The sequence below is a fragment of the Pyrus communis genome, chromosome 6, assembly GCF_963583255.1.
Source record: "Pyrus communis chromosome 6, drPyrComm1.1, whole genome shotgun sequence".
Lineage (NCBI taxonomy): Eukaryota > Viridiplantae > Streptophyta > Magnoliopsida > Rosales > Rosaceae > Pyrus > Pyrus communis.
In genome coordinates this window covers 18,882,303-18,906,063 of record NC_084808.1, presented here as the reverse complement: position 1 = coordinate 18,906,063, position 23,761 = coordinate 18,882,303, and the positions used below count along the sequence as shown (strand labels likewise).

General features: G+C 35.9%; 2 protein-coding genes, 1 non-coding gene and 1 pseudogene across 4 annotated transcripts; 2 read left to right on the top strand and 2 right to left on the bottom strand.

Moving 5' to 3' along the window:
• Positions 1–4,638: 4,638 nt before the first annotated feature.
• LOC137737146 (uncharacterized) lies at positions 4,639–5,931 on the top strand. Its single transcript, XM_068476537.1, has one exon. The coding sequence runs from the start codon at positions 4,807–4,809 to the stop codon at positions 5,362–5,364; it is 558 nt and encodes a 185-aa protein (XP_068332638.1). The 5' UTR covers positions 4,639–4,806; the 3' UTR covers positions 5,365–5,931.
• Positions 5,932–7,649: 1,718 nt separating this feature from the next.
• LOC137736985 (DNA topoisomerase 1 alpha-like) lies at positions 7,650–14,908 on the bottom strand. 2 transcript variants are annotated; one of them, XM_068476319.1, is made up of 16 exons: positions 14,633–14,908; positions 12,872–14,037; positions 12,539–12,733; positions 11,678–11,758; positions 11,392–11,451; positions 11,147–11,241; positions 10,874–11,030; positions 10,638–10,763; positions 10,284–10,364; positions 10,092–10,182; positions 9,842–9,975; positions 8,962–9,030; positions 8,778–8,867; positions 8,389–8,492; positions 8,136–8,304; positions 7,650–8,012 (listed from the first exon to the last, which is right to left on the bottom strand). In XM_068476319.1, exons 2-16 carry the CDS (start codon positions 14,000–14,002, stop codon positions 7,944–7,946), a joined length of 2,652 nt encoding a protein of 883 aa, XP_068332420.1. In that variant the 5' UTR covers positions 14,003–14,037; positions 14,633–14,908; the 3' UTR covers positions 7,650–7,943. The 2 variants fall into 2 exon arrangements, with proteins under 2 accessions (XP_068332420.1, XP_068332421.1); XM_068476320.1 differs by having other exon boundaries at positions 12,872–13,925; positions 14,633–14,907.
• Positions 14,909–15,995: 1,087 nt separating this feature from the next.
• On the bottom strand, positions 15,996–16,104 carry LOC137738510 (U6 spliceosomal RNA; annotated as a pseudogene).
• Positions 16,067–16,174, top strand: LOC137738509 (U6 spliceosomal RNA). Its single transcript, XR_011068955.1, has one exon. It is a non-coding gene; the product is annotated as a U6 spliceosomal RNA (small nuclear RNA).
• Positions 16,175–23,761: the final 7,587 nt, after the last annotated feature.

Sequence of the window (23,761 nt, the reverse complement as noted above, 5' to 3'; positions counted from 1 at the left end):
TGCAACATGCTCTTACTTCCACTTCAATATCTAAATTTATCTTTACATCTATTTAGAAAATAAAAACTCAAAATCAATATTCTAGAACACGTTCAAGATGTAAAGAGAGTAATATCTCTTACCTATTTGTCTCATACTTAATCTTTGATGTATATTTGACACTCTAATATACAAAGGCAAGGACCTAGTAGGTACTGAAAATGGTGCAGTACTTGTCATTCTGATATACAATTAAGTTGAGTTTAAATAATTGTGTCATCTCGGTGCTAATGTTTGATCCTTGCTCCTGCATTTGTCAAGTTCAAGCTTAATTAATTAGAGCTAGGTATAAATTATATTCAATGGTTAAGTTATATAAAATAGACAACGTGTAGTTTAGAAATCATAAAAATAGTTTGTTGTGTGTCAATGTTTTAGTCAATTTTCGCATCTTACTTGCCCGGAAGATTAACTGCTTTCATAGAAGCAAGTAGAAGGCTTTGGATAATACTAATATATGTTGTAGTTGTCCGCCAAAAGCCAAGAAAATTACATCTCTAGTGTAGGCTATAAATTGAAGATTTATTGTTACGGACTTAAACTTAGATTTAGTTTCTGGGCAAGTGTAATAGAAAAGGTGTTAATTTTGTTTCTAAATTCTAAAAAATTTGAAATCAAATGAAAAGAAACTTGCATAAATTGATTCATACATTAGTTGCAGGATTCAAAACTTCAAAATCATCATCCCTTGGTCAAGAAGAGCATATTTTTCTCTATGAGACCGTTTTAAAGGTTTAGCTAAAATGAATGTATGATAAATATTGTATGATCGTAAGGTTTGATGTGATTGTAGAGTTTGTGTGACATCCTACATTGCCCAGGGGAGTGATCCTTATATTTATATTCTCATTCCTACTTAGCACGAGGTCTTTTGGGAGCTCACTGGCTTTGGGTTCCGTAGGAACTCTGAAGTTAAGCGAGAAGGGGGCTAGAACAATCCAATGACGGGTGACCCATTGGGAAGTTGCTCGTGAGTTCCCAAAAACAAAACCGTAAGGGAATGGTAAGCCCAAATCGGACAATATCGTGCTACGGTGGTGGAGCGGGCCCAGGAAGTGATCCGCCCTGGGACGGGATATGACAGTTTGATTATTGTGTGGGTTTATTAATAAAATTTAATTTTATTGTTAATTTCATTTTGTATTTGATGGTAATTATTCAATAAGGTAGAAAAGATAATTCACATTTAAAATTTACGTTGGGTGTATAAATAGGTTATATGAGTTTAAATAAAAATTTCCAACTCTTATTAATACACAACCAAAAATGAATCATGGTTGTGATGAAATATTTTACGAAAGTTAGGTGGACAAGCACTCTCATAGCACGAGTACACGATCAACATTTTGGATCAATAATATGATTGTATGTCTCAATATCGTGGTATCACTATCCAAAACATCAGTGTTGGTATGTCCGGTTGGTCACATAGTGACCACAGAAAGATAAAAACCACCCCAAGGTGACATAATTTGCTCAACAAGTTAGGTCAATTGTTCAACTCTCATGGAGGAAAGCCACCAGACCAAGCGGTAGACAGCAGTTTCATTCCTCAGGGGTGACCCAAACATCTCTACAATCATTAAAAAATGAACATTATTTTAAATCTTACAAGATTCTTCAGGTAAAACTTTAACTTTACCTGAGATAAATAAACAAAAAAATAAAATATAAACAAAGCTTTAGCTTTACTGATATATCAAATTTGGGAGGATGAATTTTGGAGACTTCAGAAAAGGAGTAGGATTGCTTCCTTGCGATTCACTTCTTTATGAAAAAAAAAGAGTATTCAACCCCTATCCTATAAAGCTTCCTTTCTTTTCTTTCATTTTCCTCATTGTTTTTTTATTGGATGAATAATTATTAGACTAGAAAAATGCAAGGTTGGCACATTTACGTTAGGTTAAATCATCTTTTTGTGTATGAGTGATTGTGAGTTATTGATGCATACTAAGTTCATATGCACATATAAAAAACTTTCAACCACCCATGATAACGCACACGAATAAATAACTCATAGTCGCTAATGCATGCAAATTAGCCTTGCATTTTTCACCATTTACATTACATGTGATTATTTGGAGCACTGGAAAGGGAACAAATTCGTGAGCTCCCTCTTTGTGACGCTGCATGCTTAAACTTTCCAATTGGAAGGGGGAAAAGAAAAAGGCATATAAAACCAATAGAAAATAAAGTCATGAGAAAAAGCTTGAAAGGATGGTAAAGAAAATAGAACTTTAACGAAAAGTTTATGGTACTGTTTATTTTAACAAAAAATTATATTTTTACATTAAAAGGTCAATCCTAGTACTATTTATTTGATTTTTTATTTTGGTCAAAATTCAAAATTTTCAAACATTTTTTTTAATTAGTTTTTCTTAAAGAAAAAGGCATATAAACCAATAGTAAATAAAGTCCTGAGAAAAAGCTTGATGGGATGGTAAAAAGTTTCAGAATCCAGTGATGGAATTAGATATTGCAGATAAAGATGTCGGATTAAAGGGATGCTAGCACGCAAAACAGAACTGTGAAACTAGAAAGTAAAGGGCACTGAATCAAGGCTCAATAATCTTAAAAAAATGACATCACAATTTCTATGGTGATTTTATATTTTTAGTTATGATAAATATATGATATTATTTATACTGAAGGAAAAAAAAATGGACTTAACTTCACAATGGATTAGTAATAATAGGATTATTCGTCTTTGGCGAGAATCGAATCTAAAATCTTTCACTTAGTGGTGAAAAGGAATATTATTATACCGTTGTACTAATTGGTTAAAGTTATGTAGTTAGGATCAAATTAATTTTATAAGTTTAGGGAAGTTATTATTTATCGGAGGTGTAGTTAAAAAATATTATTTATTGACTTATTTATACTAAATGAATATTGTATTTTCTAAATAGAATTCCTTGGGCGCAAGTATATTTTATCATTTCATACTCATTGACTATTATAATTATGTAGAGACATGTTTTGTTAAGATAAGACAAAAAAGTTATAACCTTATTACAATATAAAATTTATTTCAATACGTAACTAGCCCGAGTTGAGATCAAATGTTTTTTTTTTTTTAATAACTTTAAGGTTCGTTGCTCTATTATAGACTATTTTAGTATTTTTGTGAAAAATCTTTGTTGAATTGAGATAACTACTATTTCAAGGGAAGGATATTGATTTGATAAAAATATTCTCAATTTAACGGAGGTTTCTCATATAATGATTAAAATGATTGATGGTAGACAATCTCAGTGATCACTTATATCAATTTAAAATCTCATATATCAAAATGAAAAGTTATGGTAACCTCAAAAACTATTTTTGATAAAAAATTTTTTTAAAAAAACAATAATTTTTTAGATAATAAAACGGTAAAAACATGTGTGGAATATAACTTGGTCAAAGATGGCAGACAAGCTGAATAATGAAAAGGCAAATTCTAAATTTTTTTATTTGTAAAATTATTTATAAACATAAATAATGCGCTCAATGATCACTCTCAGAGTAATAATTTACAGACACAACATGCCAATATCCCCAATAGTACAAGCCAAGACATTTTTATATTTCCCTCCACCCAATATTATTTTGTTACAAAGTACCAAAAAATAGAGATGGGCATAAAAATCGTCAAATTCAAAAACCGAATCGAACCGTGACAAAAAAAATATAAAAAACTGTGTTGACCAAAAAAGTCAAAACCGAAAAAAAACCAAATTGAATTGTTTCAAACGGTTCTGGTTCCAATTTGGAAATATTGAGAACCGGAGGAACTAGACCTAACTGCTTTTAATATAAATTATTGTTTTATTATTATTTTTATATAAATAAGACATTTTTCCAAGAAGACCATATGCATAAGCCCAATATTTTTCTTCACTTCTCTTCCCCTCCCTTGTTGTTTAATCAATTTTCTCCATTATTTTCCAGTATATTATCCATTATGTACATTTTAGTTTTAATTTAAGATCTACACTTTGGTCTTGATATGTGCCATTTTATCTTTTAATTTATATGTATATACACACCTTGTATCTTTCGGTCACAAATATTATGGATCTTGTAGTGGAAACTCAAATTTACATGAATTTGTGGTTAAAATATGTGTATGGTATTAGAAGTAGAAAATTAGAAAAAACATATATATAATTTTGGTTAGAACAGTAAACCGGCATGAACTGAACCAGAACTTGCATGAACCGAACCGTATGATTTTAGTAATAAATTTAAACGAAAACGCACCGAACTGAACTGTTGAAATTTTTCCGTTGCGGTTCCATTTTAAAGGTGAAACTGGACCGAACCGGACCATGGCCCCCTTACCAAAAGATTTAACATTTCCCTCACCAACTTTGTCCATGTACTTGACGCGTTACACACGACGGATACCAGACCGAGGACCTCAACGACTCCGTTAAAACAGACTTCAAGTAGGCCCGACTGGTGCGAAAGACCCAGTCAGCTTCGGACGGATAGCCTTTGGAAAATCAAAATGTGGCGGGCTCCCCACGCGGCAAGTAGCGAAGGCGGGTGGAAACGTCATTTCCCTCCGGTCCTTGTCTATAAAACCCTCATTTCTCCACAACACAACACACATAAAACGGATTTGCAGAAAAAATATTTCAGAGCTATAAAACCTCCTCCCCCCACCCATGTGAGGAAGAAGAGGAGGCCATAAAAAATTTCAAAAAACAAAAAAAATATAGAATTTTTTTATATTTTTCGTATTTTTAGGTGATTTTTTGGATTTTAGGGTTTGATAATATGGGGACTGAGATCTTACGGCCTCAGGATTGTCTCATCGAAAGGATCAGAGTCCGTCCGGCGTCGTTTTCGCGCCGGAAGAGCTACTACTATGGGAGCCCCATCGCTAACCAGAATTACGTCTCTAACCCTAGATCTAGAAAGCCGGCAGTGCGATCCGAATCCAGGAGGATCCAGGTGCAGCCGGCGGATGCGGCGCCGGTCGCGAAGAGGTCCAGCTCCCACGACGACCTTCGGGGCTTCAAGATGGAGAAAGTCACGATCTTGCGGCGAGGAGAGTCGCTGGACTCGAAGATGAATGAAAAGGGTGGTTTGGCCGGGACCGGGACTGCGAGGCTCCGGCCCGGGCCGGAAATGGTGCAGAAGCAGGTTCGGATTGTGGATCTGAGGTCTCCGGTGGGCGGTAAGACCGACATGTACGCCGGATCGGCGTTCGCGATGTCACCGGAGCCGAGCTCGCTCCCGTTGCCGTCGTTTTCGAGGAAGAAGCAGGTGTCGAAGGTCGTCGACGACGACTCAGCGACTCGAGACCTGAGGCGGTTGCTCCGGCTTGATTGAAAATGGAAAACCCGGATCCGAGGACCCCAAGAAGAGGACCCTGAATGGATCCGATCTGATACGGTTCTGTCCTTCGTTGTCTGCTCGGTTTCGAGGTCGAATCGCTCCGTGAATTTTTTAACGGCGGTTGATCTGGGATTCCGGGAAAATACGGGGGGGAATTAGTAAATTAACTACTGTTTGCGGGTACTTGGTAGCTTATGACCTTTTTGTCCGAAGGGAAATATTGTGGGGTTGTTATCGTAAATTAAAAGTTAGAATGGGGTGAAAATGGAAGATAAAAGAAGACAAATTGGGAAATTTGGGGGTTGATTTGTAATATGTGGGGTAAATTAGTAGTGGAGTTTAATTATGTGATTTGTGGGTGGGCCCTGTTGGGAAATTGAGACGTGGGTTTTCATGTATGATAATGTATTGTTGTAATGGAAGTTAAGATTTGGGCAGAAGATTACTCTTAATTTTATGCTTTTTTGTATTTTTAGTTTTATTTCCACTTAGCTGTGAGATTTGTAATTTGAAGGGAAAATATTTTTATTAATTTCATCTATTAAATAATTAAAGAGTGAAGTGTCGATTTAGTTTCTGAATTATCATTTTAGTGAAAATTAGTCTTTGAATTATTTTTTTCGTAAAATAAGTCTCTAAATTCATTAAAATTTCTAATTTCATTCATACTATTATATTTAAAACTACTTTATCTAATTTTTCATCTAACTTAAGTTATGTTACACACTTTAAAGTGTAAATACCGTTCTTTTCTAGTCTATAAGTTCTTAACATTTCATATAGATTGCGAATTTAACGTTTAATTTAACTTTCAAAGTTAAATCCATACATTATTTCTTTATGTAAAATTTCTAATTTACCCTCCACTGTGTATCACATAGGAGTAACGTGACTTAAATTGATGATAAATTAAATATAGTAGCTTTAAATATAATATTAGAGATGTAGTTGGCAAATTTTTGTAATTCAAAGACTGATTTTTTTGAAAAAAAAAAAAAAGTTTAAGAATTTGAATTTTCACTTAGATGTTAATTCATAGATCAAATTGGCACTTCACCCATAATTAAATTATACACACATAAAAAATAAAAAAATAATGAGTAGTAATGGACACGTTCATAATGGGTGGAAAATGGATTTATTTTGAGAGAGTGCTCAAAATAATGAGGAAGATTTAATATCTATAAAGTAAAATTTGTACGTACTTTAATCAGCCATTGAAATCATTGTAGGAAATATAATAATAAGACCACTCAAGCATGTATCGGACAGCTCGCGCCAACAAGGCCACACACTTTTGTTCAACAGGATGTGATATCTACATTTTTTTTTTTTTTTTTTTTTAACTTCTCATACACTCTTTATTAATATATGTCTTTTGATATTCTTGAATTTATTTGATCTGATGACATGAAATTAAAAAAATATGTGAGAAGTAAAAAAGAGTGTGGATAGCACACCCATGTTCAAGGAGAGAGGACTATGATGGCGGCCAATTCGTTCTATGGAAGGTTCTCACATTCATGAGAGTCATGAATGAGAAATGATAAACACATTTATTTTAGTCTCTCACATATCTTGTTTTATCATGTCAGTTGTTTTCGTTTGGTTTATTCAATTTGAAGATGTGTGAAAAGCTAAAGAGTGTAAAAATCACATATCGTCATGAATATGATATAAAAATAAAAATCAAACTAAAATACCTGGAAGTCAATATCTTTTTATTTAAGGATGGAAGATTAGCTTCCATTAACTTCTTTGATAGTGGGTGAATGATCTTAACATTTTAAAATGGTCTTTAAACAGTTCAAGTCCAGATAATTATCCAATCTTTAGAAGTGATTTCAAAATGGTCTTAACATTTTAAAACATTTCAAATAGCTACCTAACATTTTGAAAATTGAACATTTGTTAGGTTCACTAACGTTAAGTGATGAAGTGGACAATTATTAAAGAGGGTTTGCTCTAAAGTCGTCTATGGAACTTTGAATTTCCAAATCGACGCAATTTAGCTAAGCAAATTTTATAACTTAAATTTGCTGAAAACAATCGATTTGGAAAATTAGAGCTTCGAGACAATAATTAGTAAAGACCAACTTTAGCATTTGTCAACCACATCATTTAATGCTAGAAACGTCATCATTTAATGTTGATAAAATCATCATCCAACGCCGGGCGTCAAGTCACAAGGACGGGATTGCATCGTAGAGAAGAAAGACCAAAAAGTAAACAACACAACGCAAAGGTGCATGTTGAATGCAGTTTAAATATCTTTAGAATCAGTAAAGAGGGTTTTCAGAGTTCAAATAAAACAATTACTGGGATCCAAGAAAAAGAAAACACAGATGAAATGTCAAGGTGGTGGCAAGGTTACTCAGCCAGTCATTAGATTAGATTAACATACAACAAGAATTTTGCGCCGAAAGAGAGAAATACGAAAAAGAAAAAAGAACAAAAATGTCAAGTTCGACAATGGAACAAAGAAGGAAGGATCGGGTCGGGTCGACTGTCTCGATTTTTTTCTCAATTTGGAACGGAGGGGAAGGCGGCAATGCGAGCAACATCTCCAAGTATCAGAATCTGAAGTCAGGCTCCACTGGCATTGCCCAAGAAAACTTCGCGAGGAGGGACTTGTTGAAGATCTGTATCATTGGGAAAATGTCAAGACAAAATGTCTTATCAAAATGTAAAGTAATCTATTCATCGGCTGAATTACTGTGGATAATAACATTCATTTCAAGAACAGACTCACGAGAAGACCTTACCTTCTCGATTGGAACTTCATGCCGCTTGCACCAAGCAACGGTGATCCTAGGGTCAAGATAGTTGATTTTTGACGTTCCCAAGGCCACTGTTTTCAGATCCTCTTTAGTTCTCATATCCAGTTCCATTTTTTCAATCTTTGCATTTGTTTGAGCTATCTTCCTCTCCAACCTGTGTCAATTCATAAATTACTACGAAAGGCAATATCCGGAGATGATGGAAACTTGGTCCAAACAAGCAAACAAGTAAACTTACGCTTCCGGGGTCAAATTTTTCTTTTGCTTTCCATCAGCATCTTTCAGTGGGGGCTTTCCTTTTTTGGCCCTGTCCAAATCTATTTTCAGATCTTTCAGGATGCCCTACAACCAGAAAAGAGAATTAGTTCCACGGCAAGAAATAGACATGTATTTCAAGACCATCAGTCTACAAACCCACTCAGACAAAAGAGGTTTCTGGTCTCAACTTCTCCTCTCATACTTTTTAGCAACGTGATAGAGAAAGGGTGGTTGGTCTAACACTAACTCCCAGATCATTCACCAAGACTTTTTCCCAAGGCGCACGTTACACCATCACCCTACTTTTTACTTTCACTTTACAAATGCCGCCATCTAACATTTCAGTTAAGTTCCAGATAAGGTCATTACCTGAAGGTCATCAATCTTTTCTGTTAACTTGGACATTTGTGCACTGTGAGTCTTTGAGACAGTCCGCTGATGATTACAAATGATGGCAACCTGCAATGAAATGCCAAATATTGTAGATGCCACTGAGTCAAAAGGAACAGTACTATTAACTCAGTACAAATTCTCAAAGGATTAACTGCTACACCTCTTTGTTTGCATGCTGATAAACAACGAGTTTCTCTGAAAGATCTCCGTCTTTGGTTTTCTTGTTCAACTGCCATCCGGCAAAGGAAAGGAAAAATAAGAAGAATCATCGTCAGGAAACTGAAAAAGAGGGGCAGGATAACAAGAAAAAGGAACCGCACAAGAATAACTTAACCAGAAAATTGGTCGAAGTCAAAAGCAAAGAAATTTCTTAATATCCCTGTTAATGCTGTATAACATACAAATGAGGTCCACAATCTAAGTAACTAGGATTCAGGATACGACGAAAAAGGTGCCTCATCTTGACAGTACTGAATATTTCACAATAACAGTGTCATCAGATATATAAATGATTTTCGGCCAACAAATCATCACAATACCCCATTTACTCTTTATATGCCTTGTGGAATCATGTAAAACTATTTTTTTTGTTAGTGACGCTTTAAAAAAGTCAAATCAAATTTCCAAAATGCTTATGCGATGAAATAAGTTTAGGAAGGTTCCCTCAGCTTTTACCAAATCACAATTTGCATACTGCACCCAATTCACGAAATTTTGTATATCACTCTGTTTCAATAATGCATGCATGTAGATCAACTTTTATTTGCTTTGGCAACAAACAGAAGTGAATTTTCTAAAATTTCCCCAAATTTATGCCATCAAGTATAATATCATCTCTGCATTACAGGTTGTATATGTAAGAACAGTAATTTTCTAATCTGCACGAAATCTCAGATGATTAGGATTTTCTCGCATCCTGAGGTGAGAGACTCAGAATTTTCTTCTGAATCACAAAAAGCTTAATTTTCATATTATAGAGGATTTAAAATAAATAAGAGAAATACAAGGTTCAAAGACATTGAAGGCAAGCATCAACTTACTATGTCATCCAAAGTGATAGATGCATTGTAGGTACGGAACACTTTTGCTGTAAGGCCATCCATCACATTCTTTAGATGAGCATTCAATCTACTGGTATCCAACATGTCAAAGAGATCATGACTGCCACGTTTCCCTGAAGCAAATCAAAAAAGAAAGTTGAGCGCATTGACGGGCTTCAAACAGCAAAAATAAAAAAAATAAAAAAATAAAAAAAAACGCAATAACAAAATCAGAAAGCCACCCACTCACCAGACTGGAACTGTATAATTGCCTTGTAAACAGGAATCTCAACTTCAACAGTATTTTCATATCTGATTGAGTCTTTACCAAGGAAGTTAAACTGAAATTATAAAAAAAGATTGACCGGTTATTTACTAGTGGTAAACACACTGAAAACTACCATACAATGATTTTAAATTTCCAAATAAGCATTGCCATTACCTCCAATGAGTTAGGGGGAATTGCTTTTACATTCTCTACTTTTAAAGTGCAGCAACCAACAGTATCAGCTTCATCATCATCCTGTAGGAGAACGACCATTAAAATTCAAGCATACAAAAATTCTGTCCACTTCTTTGTGGACAAATGGTTTGAAACTATGATTCTCATGCTTGCTCTAACTAAAGAGATCCTATTACTGTACGTATCACTCTGTTAATACTGAAATGTAAATGTCCATGCCCTCGCTAATGTTTGCTCACTTGTCCGTGTAAACAACCTTGTTCAGTAAAAACGGCATAACAAAGTAAGGCCAAAAGCCTCTATGTACAGCTGAAGTAAGTTCACACACTATACCTTCTCATTACCCGCCCTGAGAGCAAGTTTATCAATGAGATAGGTAGCAACAGCTATCTGCCGCTTAGTTACATCTTTACTAGTAAAATCCTTGGTGTATGAAGCCCTGATTTTTCCTATATGGTCCTGCACTCAAAATTAGCAAGGGTTCGTCAATTCGATGACAAGCATTTACTCTGTTATCCAAAAATAAAATAAACTGCTAAAAGCTCATGGGCATATCTCCATCTAAGCACCTTCAATCTCCGTGCTTTTTCGTATTTCTGCATGTCACTTAAACCCTTCAAGTTACTACTAGGTGCCAGAAACACGTATTTGAATTCCCTTTGATTAATTGGATCGTTCCAGAAAGCTAACCATGTGACTGTATTGTCATGCCTTACTTCTTTCCAGCTGTAACACGTGTTAAAGTTAAATAAAAATTGGTTAATGGAAAGCACCCAAAAAAATTATAGTTAGAAAACATCATCCTTTTGAACATCTGAAATTGGAGATCATGAAGGACAAACCTTTCACCAGGGATGGGACACTCTGGAATTGGGGCATTCTTTCCTATATTAATTGTAACATCACTTGGACGAATCCGTCTTTTCAGCTTTCCCGACTGATACCACACACAGCAAGCATTAACAGCAACATATGCAAAGAAATTTCAAAAATCAGCGTAAACAATTGAACAGATAGCCACCACATATCAAACTATCTTGTCGTGGACAACTCCGAAATACGTATCACAAAGAAAATAATATCAAACCTTTGGATGCTCTCCACGACCTCGGAATAACCCAGGTGGTTCAACTCTGAAGTTTCCAACCTGTATTAATATTGCAACCCCATGAATCACTCAGGTGAACATTTTGGGTAATGATAAAAGGCAAAGAACAGAGATATGCTACTCTCTTCTAATTACAATGACACATAATATCTACCATGTTCACAACCACCAGAAGGGTACCATATATTTTGTAGCAATAATACAGATGGTTTAACCAGATTGAAACCTAGGTTACAGGGGAAAAACAAGCAATGCTAGAGATAACCTTTTCTTGGTTACCATCAACGCGAGCCCACATATATTTCTCCTCTTGTTTTAGTTTCTCCTCCTTCAAGGCCTTCTTCTCCTGCATCAACAGAAATGCCTTAACAAGTTTGAAAAAGGAGGCATAGGGAAAATATTCTGCAGAGCACATAACATAAGATGACCTATGAATTTTTACTTAAATATACGAACCATTGGCATTATATATGAAGCTGTGGACGACAATAGATGTACAATATAAAGGATGGTCAAGTGATACTTAAAGAATCTTTCATATGGAAACCACTGAGTATCAGGAAAGGAAAGCACTGGTAATTCTCGTTATCTCATCCTGACTTATCATAATATTGTGGCTCTTTATGACAACAGACTTTAAGCCCATCACAAACATGCTTGGAAAAGAAGCAATTGAACAAAAACTGTCAATCCTAACTTGTGAATTGTGATATAGATTATCATATCATCTATCAATAAACTTGTAACTAGTTAATTTACATGGGGTTGAAAATCCCTACTGCTACTTAAAAATTCCTTGATGGCATCTTTATTAAGGAATCTTTCAGGAAGCGGCTGGGAGTTTTAACTCCATGGCATGCCTTGTCTCGTCTTCATCTACAAGTCCTAATATGCCGGAACTATATTGTCAATTAAAACAAAAACCGAGCGCTGAATACAGCTGTGAAGTCTGTCAAAACAACTTACCCTCAGCTCCACATGTTGCTTATTACAAAAACTAGCTCCAACAGGTTGAAAAATAAATCCAACAGTAAAAACAATAAAAGAATACCAAAATAATGTTTTGGTTTGTAATAAACTCAAAAGGTTAACTTTATGTAATTAAACTATAGAGTCACCAACTTACTTCTGTACTCATTTGTTTCTTCTTTTCCTTTTCATTCTGATACCAGTCATATATTGGGGTAAAATCACAAGCATCCAATTTCTGAATTACATGGTTCTTCCCAAGCAACTTATGCCAATCAGCCCAGAAATTTTTTCTGAATGTTTCTTTCTGCACATAATCTGTATCTTTCATCACTGCATACATTGTTGCAACCTGCACATATAAACTTCTAAGTGTAAGTATAGTCACTTACAAAAACTATGAGGAAAGTAATCTAAATTAAAAAGAACACTTAATTCATTAAGATAGTGGAATATTCGAAGCAGAAATATAGATCAGTGAGAGAGAGACCTCCTCTTGTTCAGGAGTCAAGGTGACTGGCTTCCCATTATAAAGCATCTTTACCCCATGAGGCTTGTATGGAGGTGGGAAAATGACACCATTGTGTTCTAAAGTTGTCCATTTTGTCTGCCCATCATTAGAGCTCGGTGGCTTTGTGGTCGATTTAGAATACTTTGAAAATTTTGATGCTTTTTGGCTCTTCTTGATCGTTTTCTTGATTGAGGATGAACCAACTTTGGTTACGGTTTGCTTTGTCAGAGATGATTTACTATACGATGCAACTTTCTTACTCCTCTGAGAAATTGGAATGAAGTCATCATCATCATCTTCTTCCTTTAGTTCTTGTTTGGCCGATACTGGCTTATTCTTTACAGATGTAGAAGAATCTGAAACTTTTGGCCTTTTAGCTGATGAGTTCTCAGAAGAATTGGCCTTATCCAGAGGCCTCTTACTAGAGACCACAGATGGAGCCTTGCCTTTATCTATTGTGCTGGAACCATTCTTCTGAACTTTTGGAACAATGGGCTTCCTTTCTTTCGAATCATAAGGCTGACTGCCTGATGTTCCCACCTTGGACTTTGGTGCAATCCTTGATGATAAAGGTTTATCATCATCTGAATCTTCAGAAGGTTTCACTTTCCCCAGTCTGGCACCTATCGGTTTTTCATCTTCAGAATCACTATTTCCTGGAGCAGGATGCTCAATAGAATTAATTTCCTTCTTAATTGTAGTAGACTTATTCTGTTCTGATAACCGTTTAGAATGACCATCTAATGTAGTCGACGGTGGTGATTTGGGTACTGGTGATGCCCTAGATGAAGTTGAAGCTTTTGAATTTGATACTGGTGATGCCCCAGCAGATGAAGTTGAAGCTTTTGGGCTTGCTAGCGGAGATTTTACTGGTGGTGATTTGGTTGATGGAACCATCTTACCCTTTTGAACACTCGAGTTTAGACCATTTGAAGAACGGTGTTCAGATACCTGCTTCCCTGGTTGTCCAACTTGCCTCTGAGCCGGTATTTTCTTTGCTTCGGCGTTTAATTGATTGGGTTTAGATTTTGTGCTGCACCGTTTGAAAACTAAAGGTTCATCATCCTCGTCTTCATATACATTCGGTTTAGTAGAAGTCTGAACAGCCATTATCCAACAATGTACTCTGTTGGCATGTAACTCACCTAAATTTGTGCAAAACATAACTTATCTTTCAAGATGGGTACAATACCCCAACAATTAAATCGAAACCCCAAATCTGAGGCTAAATCATTATCTACCGACAACGAAAGAAATATTCTCATTGTAATTATCAAATCCAATTATATGATGACACGAGAACATAAACTTGTAAAATTTGAGTCATGATGATATTTTCAGATTCTCTGCTACTTGAATTTGTTTCACTATTGATATTCCAGTTAAAACTTTAGCATTTAATCAATTACCCAGAAATTTAAAGTGATAAATACTACAAAATAAATACAAAATACACAGCCAAGAAACTGAAAAAAACTTAGCTGACCTAATTCCTATAGTTCTAGGGCAGCCTAAACAATGAATAAAAGGGGGGAAAAACCCTAAAAAAAATTTATAACCTGCCAAGAAATGAATTAAGAAGTGAAGAAATATCGGAGGGAATCTAATAGAACAAACCCTAAATATACAATCACCATGATCGTACGAGCAATCAGAGAGGATATTCATATGCATATGATGACATGCAGAGAAATCAAACCCTAATGGGGCAAAAATCAATAGAAAGAGACTAAGGCGTACTTGTTCGTCAAAGATTAATTGGGTTTGCAGCTTCTGATCTCTTAATTGGGGCAAATTCGAAAGCTTAATTGAGCTGATTGGGGATTGATATGTGGGAAAAGATGGCCACCGCAGTCACCGTTTTGGGTGAGAGAGAGAGAGAGAGAGAGAGCTTCAGTTGGTGATGTCTGATTTCCGGAATGTAGGTGAAGGAAAATTGGTTTCGGCTTTTGGGCCTCAGGGGGCAGGCTTTTACAGAGGTGTGGAAAAACCGATAATTGGAAAACTCGCTCAGATTTTTCTTCGGATTTTGGCCCCTTGGTGCCACGTCGTCGTCGGGCTTTATCCACTCTCTAAAGTACGACACGTAACATCAGAGGGCCTGTTTGATTCGGATTAGGAGAAATTTTTCATTCTGACGGGAATAAAAATGATATATTACGTATTTTTATATAAGTAATGAGAAATTTTATTTTTTAAGTTATTAATTTTTTAGCACACATATTTTACTATTGATATAGTGGCATCTAGTGTACCACTCCGTATTCCAACCATACTAAAAAATCATAATAATTAATAAATTATTATGTTGGACTTGACTAGCATCACGGATTAAATTGTATTTTTAATGTTGGACTCGACTAGTTTCAGGAATTAAGTTGGATTAGCTTAGATTAAACTAAAACAGATTAATTTAGTGAAACGTTTGGTGCAGTGTCGGATTAAAAAACATAATAATTAATAAATTATAACATTATAATATTTTATTATGAATTCAACCTTTTTCGTTTTTTTTTTCTTCTTAAAATTCTGAACACTCTTCTACCTTATTCTAGAGAGTACTTTCTTCCTCTTTGGTTCTATCACCATTGTTTCCCTTCCTCCCATCTTTTTTCCTGCAAAACGCTTCAAAGTTCAAATCCATTTTTCCTGCAAAACACTTCAAAACCATTTTTTTCTGCAAAATCGTCCCCAAAGTTACTCTCTTCTCCCTCACCGTTTCTCCATCTCTTTTTGTCCCCAAATGTCACAAAACCCCGCCTAGGCCCCCACCACATCTCGGGCTCGACTCTACCGTAGCACGATATTGTCCGTTTTGGGCCCCTACCACACCCTCACGATTTTGTTTTTGGGAACTCACACGAAAACTTCCCAGTGGGTCACGCATCCTGGGATTACTCTCATCCGAACTAGCTTAACTTCAGAGTTCCGATGGAACCCGAAGTCAGTGAGCTCCCAAAAGGCCTTGTGCTACGTAGAGATAGGAATATACATATAAGGCTTACAGGATCCACTCCCCTAGCGATGTGAGATGTTACAATCCACCCCCCTTAGGGGCTCGATATCCTCGTCGGCACACTTCCGGCCAGCGATTGACTCTGATACCAAATTGGCACATTTCTCGATTTATGCGTGTCATCCTTGCGCAGGGGCCATGCTAATTTTCTCTGTATCGTTCCAATTTTACAGGGACATCCGATAAAATTGGAACGATACAGAGAAGATTAGCATGGCACCTGCGCAAGGATGACATGCATAAATCGAGAAATGTGCCAATTGATCATTGTCGAACCTGCATAGTAGAACGACCTGAGAACCAGTTTCAACGTCGGGGGCCAGCGGGCCTTTGAGCTCGGCGTCCCCTTATCTTAGGCATACAAACGAACACGGGGGCGTATTGGGCCAAAAAAGTTGTAATGACCTGTTCCCAATTATTATGATTTTTATAATTTTTAAAAGTGAATTTATGAAAATGCCCTTCGAGACAAAGTGTTGACTTTTGTTGACTGTCTTGTCATGTCACGTAAGGTTCATTTTCTTGGCGTATCTTCGTAGTACTCGTCGCTACGGACGCGTGGGTGCAAACGGATTGTGATTTGGAGTTCTAACGAATGAGATATTAACGTTTAAAGTTGAGGGCAAAATTGTAAATTTATTTATTTCTAGAATGCTCCAGAGTTTTGGAGCAAAATCTAATGAACCCATGTGTGTGGCCCAGATTAAAAGAAAGAAAGATGGGCGGTGGTGATGAATTATAAATGAGAGAAATGAGGGGGATGTGAGACCAATCGAAAAAGGAGAAAGAACTGAGGTGGCCAATCAAGAAAGAAAGAAATGAGGGGAAAGGAGAGAGGTGAGTGGCACCCAACCCAGACCTTCATCCCCTTCACTTGTATACCCAAGGATTCGACCGGCGGTGCCGCTGGGTTCGAAGCAATTTCCGACGATTCTCACCCATTTTTTAGGTGATTCTCACCCATTCACCACCACCAAACCTTATCACCATATATCAACATCTAATTCTAGCCAAAATTGACACGAAAGGGTGGAAATTTCACGAAGAACAGCCTGCGTGTGCCGGAGAAAACTTGCTCCAAATCCACCAATTCCGAAATGTTTTCCTTTAATTGCCACCACCAATATACTTCCCTTGAGCCTAGAAACAATGCTCAATCATTGGTTGGAGCGTCGGAGTCGATTTAAGGGCGAATCAAGAGTCACCCTTTATAGGGTTTCCGGCGGATCGAGGGGAAATTGAGATTTTTCCCGGCCAAATTGGCCTTAGTCACATGTATGAAAGTTGCTCTACTCATTGAGATCTTCATTCCTATAAAATTTGATAATTTTTAGAAATAGTTGAATTTTCTAGCAAGTCGGGGCGGCCAACCGCCACCTATGGCGGCGAATGGGCCGAGACGTCCCCATACCTTCTTAGGTTAAATTTGAATACTTTGATTCCATTGGTGAAGTCCGATTGACAAATTTTTGTCATTTGAACGTAGTTCCATGAAAGTTCGCCGCATGATTATTATAGCAATCGACGATCCGACCGTTGGATCATCACCAAACTTTGATACGTTATAATACGTAATATTTGAGGATATTAGAAACTTATGGATCTTCCCAATTAGGACATGTAAGTTATATGTTCTATTGATAAGAATTCTAAGACATGATTTGATAATTGTTCCAAGCGGCAATCGTTCGTGACGCCTTGATATTTGTACTAGAGAGTTATAGCACGGACTCCAGGTGAGTGAGCTTTTCGGTTTTCTATATATACGTATATATGTTTCCCATTTTTCCCAGAAATGGTTTTAATATATACGTATATATGTTTCCCATTTTTCCCAGAAATGGTTTTAAGTGGAATTTCGTTTAAAATGACATGACATGGTTGCTTTACATTTTAGCCTATGCATTAGTATAGCTTTGCATAATGTTGCATGATGATGCAGAGTCCAGGTAAGCTACAGGTGAGTACATTATGATGTTAGTGGTCGTGATGTATATGGTTATGTCTGGATACATTTGGTACTCATTATCCTGCACCCATTGTTAGTGCTCCGCCCGAGGTCAAGGCCTAGCCTTCACGTGATCGTTCACCTCCCGTACCACACGCTCACCTTTGATCCAAGGCAAGTGCCAGCTTGTCGTATAAACCATATTAGGTGGTTCCAACTCGTAGGTGACTTACGATACTTCGCACAACCTTCACGTGATCGTAGCACTTAAATGTATTTATTTACACCCAGCCTGTCGTACAAACCACATTAGGTGGTTCCTACTCGTGTGCAGGTTTAGAGCCGTACAGGTCACGTTAGGTGACTCTGGCTGGTATATCATTTTACATTGATTTATTTCACCTGGCTTACTTATTTCATTGCTGAGATACTTGACATGGCATATACTTGGTTTTCACTACTCTCAAGCATGATTTATATATACGTATGTATTATTATCTTTTGGGAAATTATACGGGTTTTACGGTGAGGGGTTATAATGTTTTCAAAAATCTTTTTATTAAAAACTTTATTTTCAGGCTCACTCACCCTTGTTTTTGCGCCCCTCCATGTTTTAGCTGTTGGAAGTTCGCATCGACGAGGATTTGTGGCGAATCTCAGTATAGGTGGCTACCTCTGAGGGTATGATCCTTACCCACAATACTATACTTTACTTATTCTCTGATGTTGCGTGTAAAACAGTCTCATTCCCGCTCGCAGTGTACTCTAGTCCTTAGACACTTTTAGGGCTAAATTTATTCATATTGTTCACATTATTATACCTTATGGCTTCGTCACCTTCAAGGTGTTGCCTAGCAAAACTCGATTCGGAGTCCTAGTAGATATTCCGGGTTGGGGTGTGTCACCAAAGCTACTTTCTCCCTTTTTCTATCCATTTTTCTCTGAAATTTTATGGGCAAGAAAAATTGTCTAGGAATTTTCTAGGAAGTTTCGGGAATAAGGAAGAATTTTCTATTGAGATTGTTATTGTTATTGTCTTGCTTTTTTTTTTTTTTTTCGATTTTTGGCAGCTAGTTTTTGAGATTTAGGTTGTGGGTGGGGTTGGGTTTTGGATCTGGGCATGGGTGGGCAAACAGAGTTGCCCAGAAGCATGCTTGTAGACTTGCAATGTAAACATCGTATGCATTTTTGGAAATAGGACTAGCAATCCCATGGTTTTTTAGGGGATTCGCTAAGACTGGCTAATCCCATGGTTAGTCGAGGCGAGTGAATGTTAGTGCCATTAAAATAAATCCCAACAGGTAATGAACAGGGGACTGGACTAACTTTTAGTCTAATCTAGTCCCGTGAGGGTTAGCGAGGGCAAACAAACGCCTCATTATAATATAGGCGTAATTAAAGTTCATAGTGACAAGTCCATATTATACTATATATTTGACCCCAATCTCAATATTAATTTATTGGTTATTTTGTGAGATTTTGATATTTTGGATTATATTTCCAATGTAGGACATTCGACTTCCTCTTGAGTAAAAAGTGATCAAACAGATGAATTTTGGAGTGATTCTAATTGGAGATGTTTGTGAGCCTTTCAAGATGATTATGTCAAAGTTTCAGATTTTTCTACCACGCCGTTTGACCGTGGCTAAGAAAAGAAGGCCCAGCGTGCAACTTTCCCAGATTAATGTTTCTGGACGTTTTGGGTATTTTGGAGGTTAAGATGGTATATTTTGAGGAAAATTCCTTCTTAGGATTTGTTGGGGATGACTTAAGCTTTCAAAGGAGACCTTTTGAGACCAAATTGGAGTTGATTTGATTAGTTAAAAGTCTGATTTTCTATGCAGTCCGAATTTTAGTTCAAATAGGAAACCTTTTGTTCCTTAGGTATCTTATTCTATTATATTTCCTAGTTTTTAGAAAACCTTTTTTAGGTAGGATTTTATTTTGTAGTAGTATAAATAAGGCTTTTTAGCCATTAGGGGAACACACACACTATTTTGGAGAATTTCAGACTTTTTACCTACAAGGTGTTTTCTATCCATGTTCTTAATAATATTTTGTTTTATGGTTGTTCGTAACTAATTTTCGTTTGCTAGGACGATGCCTTGAGCCTTAGTATGAATATGTAGTCTTTATTTAATTGCTTATGATGTTATCCATGCATACTTTGAATTATTAATCATTGTGTTTAAACTGTCTCTATATCTTATTGCTTCTTGTGATTGATAGTTGTAAGTTCACCTAAGGCGAATGTCACGTCTTAGGGGTTGCATGGTTTTTCAAAGGGTTTTCACAAAGCGTAATGAGTCATGCATGTTTATATTTGATCTGAATGCCACAAGTAGAATATACATTAGGAAAACCTAACCTTCAAAGTTGTATAGGTAATTCATAAGCAATTAGTAAATCTACATAAGATTGTTAAGGGGATGACGGAACCCTAGTGCTTTTCCAAATTTATTTCTCAAAACTTTTTCTTTTTTATTTGATTTCTTTTTAATTGGTTACTAGTTGTTTTTCCTAAATTACTTTTATTAAAGGCTTCTTTTATTAGCACTGTACGTAGTATTGAATACACCCCACATTTAAAATTTAATATTAAATGACTCATATATCTAGTATGTAATGACAAGTTCGACCCTATAGGGTTTAGAAAAGTTAAAAAAAAATTCTAAATACACCTCAAATCAGTTTTAACGTGTATATCTTATCTCAAAATTATTTATCCTCTTCAAGACTTCAACTCTCAAAAGCACTTCACCTTCCTTTGTAGAACACATCCACTGATGACTAATTCATTCACTGATGACTGATTCATTAGGGCCATTGTTGATCTTTATCGTCAAACATCTCTTAACTGGTTGTCGGCAAATAGGGCAGCGGTTTGTTTGGAATCTCAAGAGCTTGTCACACACATGCATTGCAGCAAGAAAAGAAGTCCAACTAAAAATCAGTCAAGGCGAAAATCCACCATAAATTACACTCAAGTTGATTCAAGTAGATTAGTTTTGCGAATATAGGATAGTTATCCAAGTCAGGGGCGGGATGGGATGCCTCGACCTTCACATCTATAAGACAGATATCCAAGTTAACTACTTTCAGTAACTTTGTATCCTTAAACATTAAGAAGTTAATCCCAATTCCGAGGGGCTGTCTGAACCTTTGGCCCATACCGTGTTCAAAATGTACCGTCACAGGTGGATGAAGGTTAAAATGTATTGTTATTTTTTGGACACACACCTTCACTGATCAATGTTCACTGGTTAGGAAAAAGTTGAGCAAATCCTTGTTGCAAAAAAATAATTTAGGGGAAAAAAGTTGAGCAAATCATTCATGACATGAATGATTCTGTATCAAACGACATAAGAAGAAAGAAACCATTATGAATAGAGTGGAGTGTATGTAGAAAATGTGAGGTGTATGCAAAATATGTAGAGTGTATGTAGAAGATGTAAGGTGTATGTTGGGAGTGTGGGGTGTGAGGGTATTATGGGAAAATATGTGTGGTGTAATAAGATAAATTTTAATTCAAAAAATAAGTTTGGGATGTGTTAAATATATGGGGTATATTTAACAATATGTGGGGTGTTAATATAATAAGCCTTATTAAATTCGTTTTTATTATATTTAAATTCAAAAACAACCCTTTTCGATCTTTGTTATCAAATAATTAACAAAGATTTTGGTTTTCCATAAATTGTTTTAAGTAATCCATGTGGAAACGACCTTACTTGAGTTGTTTATACTACAACTACATTGTTCTCTTGCAAGTATTTTTAAGTGTTTTTATCCCTACTTTTGCATGTGGTAAAAATCCTATCACATAGCATGCAATCAAGTTGGTACTCGTTTTTCTTGTACAAGCATTGGTGTCAGGAGGGGGAGTGGGGCCAATTGAATCTAGGTTATCGAGTACATAAATAAATGTTCTTAATCACGTAAGTTATAAATTTTCATTGTAAGTGTTTTTAGTTGGGTAATTTTACTCTTATTATATTTTTCATACCACATTCATACCATTTCTCTAATAAAGGATGTCCCATCAATACATTTGAGTTTCATCTCTATTAAAGAGATAACACAAATATAGTGTAAAAAAAAATGATAAGATGATATCAAAAGGATTTGCAGCCATTAATTGTGGAAAATTCCGTTTTTCCTACTATTAGAGTTGTTTTTAGTTTTCCTGATCGCTCACTCCAAAATATATGCATGGAGTTTACAAGTCGAAACCTAATTTTCCTTGCAATATCAGACTGTTCAAGACTAGTAGATATATATATACCCTCATGGTTGTTCCAACATTTTTCATTGGTAGTAGATGTATATACACACATCACCCCACAATGTCCACATGAGTGGGCAAGAACGCTAAAGTCATCTAAGTGCAGGTAAGCGATCGTCATCGTCAGTTATATATTCTTGTGAGTTATGTTTCATGTTCATTACCAGCCGACAGTTATTCACGAACAAACTAGCAAAGACTCATGTACGTAAGACTAATATTTGTAGCATAACTCAATCTTCTAGTCAACTAACACTGCCAATTTTTTTGAATTGTTCTTCATTTCTACAGTTGATTAGAGAGCTGATGAAAGATCATTTGCATGACCTAATAACTACGTGACTAGTCAAATGTAGGGCATAATTGGCATGCGAACTATTAGTATTATATTGATTTATATCTTTGACACGCTTGATTATATATACAACATAATTTAATTGAATCACGCATAACTAGAATGCGTGCTCTTGATATTATATTGGTTTATATTTTTGACACGCTTGATTATGTATTTATCAGTGTTCTAAAGCAATTTAGGCGGCCATCTAGGTGCTAATCATCTGTTAATCATTGCGATTTGCCTATAATTGGACCAAAAAATAGATAGCTAATTAGTTGGCAGCTGGACGGAGTTAACGGAATTAGGCGGTGCTAGACGGAGCTAGGCAAAGTTGTGCAGGGCTAGGCGGGCTTATGTGGAAACCGAAATCTGCAAAAAAAAAAAAAAAAAAAAAAGAAAGAGTGGCAGGGCAGCAGCAACTCGCTGAAGAAGACGAAGCCTTCTTCTTCTTGAAGTTTTCCGTACCTAAACGATGTCGTTTGCAAAAGATGTTGATTAATTTTGCTGACTTTTCGTTTTTATACCTTGGTTTTCTAAACTGACTGTACAGAATCCAGACCCCACCATTTTATTCTTTTTCTAATCTTTCTAAACCCACCTTTCTTTTGTCATTTGATTACCCATTTTCCCATCTCTTTTTCTTCACGACCTCAACTTTCTTTTTGTTGTTTATTTATCCATTTATCTTTTTTTAAAGATTGTTTATTTATCCCTGTAACTTTTATCTTCCTTCTTTCTTCTGTTTTCTATTTTAAGACTCCACCATATTCACTTTAAATTAAACTCACATGATATGAATATTGTGTTATTTCCTTAAAAAAAAATATAAGTATTATTTGATGTTTATTTATATAATATATAGTAAAATTAAATTAAATCTACCTAGTTCGCCTAGACTCCAGCCTAGGCGCTAGGCCTTAGTCTGCCACCTGATTAGCGCCTAGCGTTTTTTAGAACCTTGGTATTTATCAGTTTACACTTATCAAATTTTTCATATCACATTTGTACTATCTCTCTAATAGAGGTATGACCCGCCAACATATCTGAATCTCATTAGAGAGGTGATACAAATGTGGTATAAAAATATGGTAAAAATAACATTTTTGATTTAATTGAGTCACGTAAAACAAACGATTTGAACCCATGCATTAGAATCCAAATATTAATTGTTGGGTAAGTTTGGGAGACTAATTTTTTTAGACCAAATTTTGTAAACTACATAATGTGGTTGTTGATGATTGAATTCTTATTTCAATGTTGATTAACGTGTTTATTTCCTT

Coding starts and splice junctions, on each gene's coding strand:
- LOC137737146 (XM_068476537.1), top strand. CDS start 4,807: ATGGGGACTGAGATCTTACGGCCTCAGGATTGTCTCATCGAAAGGATC.
- LOC137736985 (XM_068476319.1), bottom strand. CDS start 14,002: ATGGCTGTTCAGACTTCTACTAAACCGAATGTATATGAAGACGAGGAT. Junction 11,242..11,391: donor GTCGTGGAGAGCATCCAAAG/GTTTGATATTAT, acceptor GTGTGGTATCAG/TCGGGAAAGCTGAAAAGACG. Junction 8,013..8,135: donor ATGAAGTTCCAATCGAGAAG/GTAAGGTCTTCT, acceptor CCAATGATACAG/ATCTTCAACAAGTCCCTCCT.